We start from the raw sequence: 4860 nt of genomic DNA, 5'->3' as shown, positions 1-4860 counted from the left end.
TCTCTGTCTCTGTATCTCTGTCTCTCTGTCTCTCTCTGTCTCTGTATCTCTGTCTCTCTGTCTCTGTCTCTCTGTCTGTCTCTGTCTCTGTATCTCTGTCTCTGTCTGTCTCTCTGTCTCCCTCTCTCTTTCTGTCTCTTTCTCTTGTTTCTTCTTTCATGTGATTTCTCCCATTGATTCTAATTCTTCTTTACAACATGACTAGTATGAACATATGTTTAATATGAATATATATGAAGGGCCTGTATCATCTTAGGGTGGGGGAGGGAGGAGGAGAACATTTGGAAATCAAAATCTTATTGGAAGTGAATGGTGAAAATTAAAATTATTTTTTAAAGAACATACTTTAATTTCTGGAATTCTTCCACAAGACTTGATTTCTGCCCGGGAGACATCCTGGCAAAAATGGCTCCATTCACCAGGATCTGCCATGAAAAAAACACCAGAAAAATGAGATGACAAAGGAGAAAGCAGAAAACATTTTTTAAAAGTCTGACAAATGGCTGGCTGGCTCCCCCTTTAATGGCCGCACCCCGGGTGACAAATCTGTCACTCCACAGAATGCTGGGGGCTGGGGGAAGGGGAGGATGAAGAGATCTTGGGTTTTAATATTTAATCAACACACCAGCACTAGAGCCCCAGGACCTTCTGCATCACGCACCCCATCAGTTATGTCTACAGTGCTTCTGTAGCATTAATCAATCAAAAAACAACAGCCCAGAGAAGCAGGACAAGATGATTAAGAAACCACTTGGCATTGCTGCATTTTCTCAGCTTTGTGCCCATGACTTTCACAAGCCCGGCTCTCTGTGAACAGGATGGCCGAGACACCAGGACATGCCAGACTCCATGTCCCAGCTCACTCTGCCTGAGCACTGCTTGTCTCCCAGGGACTCGAGTCCCAGGACTATATATACACCATGCTTTGAAAACAGGGCGTGAAGGGGATGATTGGGCCTAAGTGGATGCAAGAGGTGAGAAGGCCTTACCTCCAAGTGACAAAGGGACACTCTTGTTCTTCACTTACTTTGGGAAGCAAATTGCTGAAATGCTGTGTGATCACTTGGTAAGATTTCCCACTCATGGCAAAGTGGTAATCGTCCCCTGGTCCCTGCTCAGGGAAGGAGGCATCTTGGATGGGGAGGCAGATCTCCTAAAATACATGATGCAGCATGTCTAGGTATTGAGTGTGAAACAGGCAGTATTTGCCTCTGTTACCATCCCATTTCCCTTTCTGCTCCATTTTCTCTTCTCCCCAAACCATTACCCAGGGTGTTCCCACCACCCCCTGATACCCAGGTTCCCCTATGGCTCTATCCCAGGGACTGGGCTTTCCTGTCCATCAGCCCAGCTTCTGAAACGTTATGCCCTCTTTCTCCTTCTTTCCAGATCCAAATGACTTCCAGGAAGGAAAAGACCCAATAAATCAAGTCAGATTATGGGGCTCATGGCCCAACATGAGATCCAATAATGCCTTGGTTTGGAAAGCTTGGACTCAGGGACCTTTTGACCATCACAATATAAATCTAAGGGTCAAAGCTGGCAGAGTTGCCAGAGTGCTGTCCTCTGAGGCAGAAGATTAAAGGTCTTCCCCTTCTCTGGAGCATTTTCATTTTAATGTAAAGTCTTCAGTGGTAGAACTGCAGGTTGGGTAGGCGTCTGACTCCTCCGCCATGCCCAAGGCTAACCTTTTCTTGCCTGCCTTTCCTCTGCCCTCCCAAGGAAGATGCCCAAGGAGTTTATGTGCAGACGTATGGCCTGACTTGGCCCTAACCAGGCTGCCCATGACCCAAATACTCGTAATATAGTGGGAAAGGCATGGACTGCAGCTCAGAAGATGGAGGCACAGCCACATAGCAGCTCCTGGGCTCAGTTTTCTCACATACAAACTGGGGACAATGTTACCTGTCCTGACTTCACCACAGGGCTGCTAGAGGGGATGGAAGGCATTATTACCTTTCTGGAATCCATTCGTTTATGTGAAACCACTTAGTGTGATTCCTGGCATGTTTAATAAATACTTATTAACTGACTGAAAGACTTGCTAGTTTTATAAACATGGGATTAAAATAAGGGGATGATGTCATTTTAGCTTAGGCAGCAAATTTATGTAGACAGACCATTAGGGAGGAGATGGACATAACCGAGTTTGAATCCTGGCTCAGTCGTGTGGCCTTGGGTAAATGATTTAAGTGCTCTGGCCCTCAGTTTCCCCAGTTGCAAAATGAAGGGATTAGACCAGATGGCACAGGAGATGCCTTTCAGATCCAGATCTAAGACCCCCTGAAATGCTGCACAAAGGGCAGCTACCGCCACGATGGTGGCTTGCTTGGGGGATAAGAAGGAAGGAAAGAATCTGAGGCTTCCCAGCAGCCACACCCTGAAGCTCCTTCAGAGCAGAGTCTGTCCTCTGAGATCATGTGTGTAAAGCACGCTGAGAGCCCTGGTGGGGATTAGGAACAAGGACGATCGTTTCTTCTCATCTCCGTCTTCATAGGTGCTTGTTCACGTCCATAGTCCCTAGAGCAGGGCTCCATCTGCCCATTCAGATTCGTTCGAAATAGTGGCCATGCCCTGGCATGGAAAGAGCCTGAGGACCTGCATTAGGATCTTAGATCTGCCTCTTACTGCATGAATGACTTTGAATAAGTCACTTCTGCTTGTGCCTCAGTTTCCCTATATGTACGATGGGGGGCAATTAGTATCTGGGCTCCCATCCAGCTCTCAGTTCTATGGTCCTGAGGATGTTCCTCTGTGCCTTTCCCGCCCCCACCTTGCTGAGGACCAGGCTCTCAGACAGGCGCACCTTATTTCTCTGCCCACCCTCTTTGTCCTCTAACAGCTGCCAGGTCACAGATGCAGGAGAGCAGCCTTCTGGTTCATTGGCCTCAACGAGGATCACCTTATTACCTTGAGGAATCATTTCAGAATTTTTTGCGACTGTAATGGCAGTCTGAAGGTTGTCCCCTGGGTCAAAAAAAAAATAGAAAGAAAATCGATGTTCCTTATTTTAGATATGACAAGTGATTCCAAATGTATTTCCCTGCTGGAAATCCTTGGGCAAGTGCCCTGGGCCAGAGGAGGGAACTCCGTGGCTGGGGGCCAAGTTCACACAAGCTCCCTCTGCCCATGGTCAGTGTGGCTGACGGCCATAGTCTTTTCTATTCAGATACTGAGACAAATGGCTCTCTCCCCTCTCAGGTAACTTCCATCACTACCTGCTCACCTGGGTTCCCCAAGACCCTTCCAGGGCTACATCCCACGTGAAGCTTTCTTTACCTTCCCAGTGGTTAGCAGCCTTCCTCCCTGACCTCACTCTGTATCTGCTGGGTGTCTACCATGTATCTATGTACATCCTGTGAGGGCAGGGACTGTTCCACCCTCCTCACTGTATCCTCTGTGTCCAGAATCATGTGGGGCAAATAGTAGCCATTTCACAAAGGTTTGTTGAGTAAACTCGCGCTTAGAAAACCTTTGATGATTTTCTGTATGCACAGGATCAGGACCAGAAGAAACCTTGTTCTTGTTCGGTCAAGTCCAACTCTTCATGTCCCCACTTGGGGTTTTCTTGGAAAAGATACTGGAGTGGCTTGATATTTCCTTTTCTAGCACATTCTACAGATGAGGAAACTGAGGCAGACAGGGTTAAGTGACTTGCCCAGGGTCTTACATCTAGTAAGGGTCTGAGGTTGGATTTGAACTAAGAAAAAATGAGTGCCCTTGACTGTAGAACTGGCACTCTACCCATTGTGACACCTAGCTGACCTAGAAGGGCCCTTAGGGACCATGCAGTCTGGCTCCTTCATCTTATACATGAGGGAACAGAGGTTTAGAGGAGAAGTGACCTATCCACAGTCCTGTGAGTGACTAGTGAGTGAGTGACTGAGCTGGGAGGCAAACCCAGATATGGCTCAAATTCCAAGATCATTGTTTTTTCCCCAGTATGCTCTACTGGCAGATGTGTCTTGCTTCACACAATACACATGTTCCAGAAAATTGGAGACAGCTCCATACTCATCACCCAGAGATCCACAAGTCAGGAGCTCACAGCTGTTTACAGAACACAGATGGGAAGGGAGGAGAAAGTGCTAGCTTTAGGACTAGAGGGCCAGGGTTCAAAAAGCTCTGCTCCCTGTGGGACCTTGGATAAATCGCCTCACTCTTGTGCAGCTACATGGGTGGTTGGGGGAAAGACCTTCCCAGGCCCCTTCCATCAATCAATAAACATGTATTTAGCACCTGCTATAAGAACTATGCTAAATTCTCAGAATACAAAAGAAGCAAAAACTGCCTGCCCTCGAGGAGCTTACAGTCTAGTGGGGAACATTTCCAGGTCTGGCATTCTATCATCATTTATTTATAGAATTGGCTCAGGTGTGTGCACTTTAGTCAGAGCTCAGAACAGAGTTAGCTTCCAGATAGCCTGAGATTGGTGATTTAAAGCCAACAGAGGTAAGCATACAACGCGACTCATTTTACAGATCAGAAAACCAAGGCATGGGCCGGTGAGGCGCCTGACTTTACGGTTATATCAAGTGTCAAGGGAGGACTTGAACCCAGCTCTTTTGACTCCAAATCCACCCTCTTTCTGCCAGCTCCCCCCTCACATGCTCCTCTGGCTTCTCGTGGTCATACATGATCAGCTCCCTGTGGGTACTAGGCTTCTAGCCTCCATTAGAGAATGTGAACAGAGAGGAGGGAGGGGAGGAGAAAGGGGGGAGTGCAGAGAGAGACAGAGACAGAGAGAAGAGACACAGAGAGAGAGACAGAGACAGAGAGACATGCAGAGAGAGGGACAGAGACAGAGAGACATACAGAGAGAGGGACAGAGACAGACAGAGAGAGAGAGACAGAGACAGA

The 4860-nt window shown here is 47.6% G+C and overlaps 1 protein-coding gene across 1 annotated transcript in view; it reads right to left on the bottom strand.

Moving 5' to 3' along the window:
- The window catches only part of ATP13A5 (ATPase 13A5), a 118978-nt gene that overhangs the window by 36592 nt on the left and 77526 nt on the right, over positions 1–4860 (bottom strand). The window contains exons 19-21 of the mRNA XM_069083295.1: positions 2774–2967; positions 1028–1153; positions 346–425 (exon numbers count right to left, since the gene is read on the bottom strand). Of these exons, the coding sequence (XP_068939396.1) occupies positions 346–425; positions 1028–1153; positions 2774–2967 (400 nt within the window). The remainder of the gene's footprint in view (positions 1–345; positions 426–1027; positions 1154–2773; positions 2968–4860) is intronic.

Source organism: Petaurus breviceps, unplaced genomic scaffold (assembly GCF_028583685.1).
Source record: "Petaurus breviceps papuanus isolate PSGF00001 unplaced genomic scaffold, PetGlider_PUasm1.0 173, whole genome shotgun sequence".
Lineage (NCBI taxonomy): Eukaryota > Metazoa > Chordata > Mammalia > Diprotodontia > Petauridae > Petaurus > Petaurus breviceps.
Note: the sequence above shows the minus strand (reverse complement) of the source record. Positions and strands in the feature narration are given on the sequence as shown.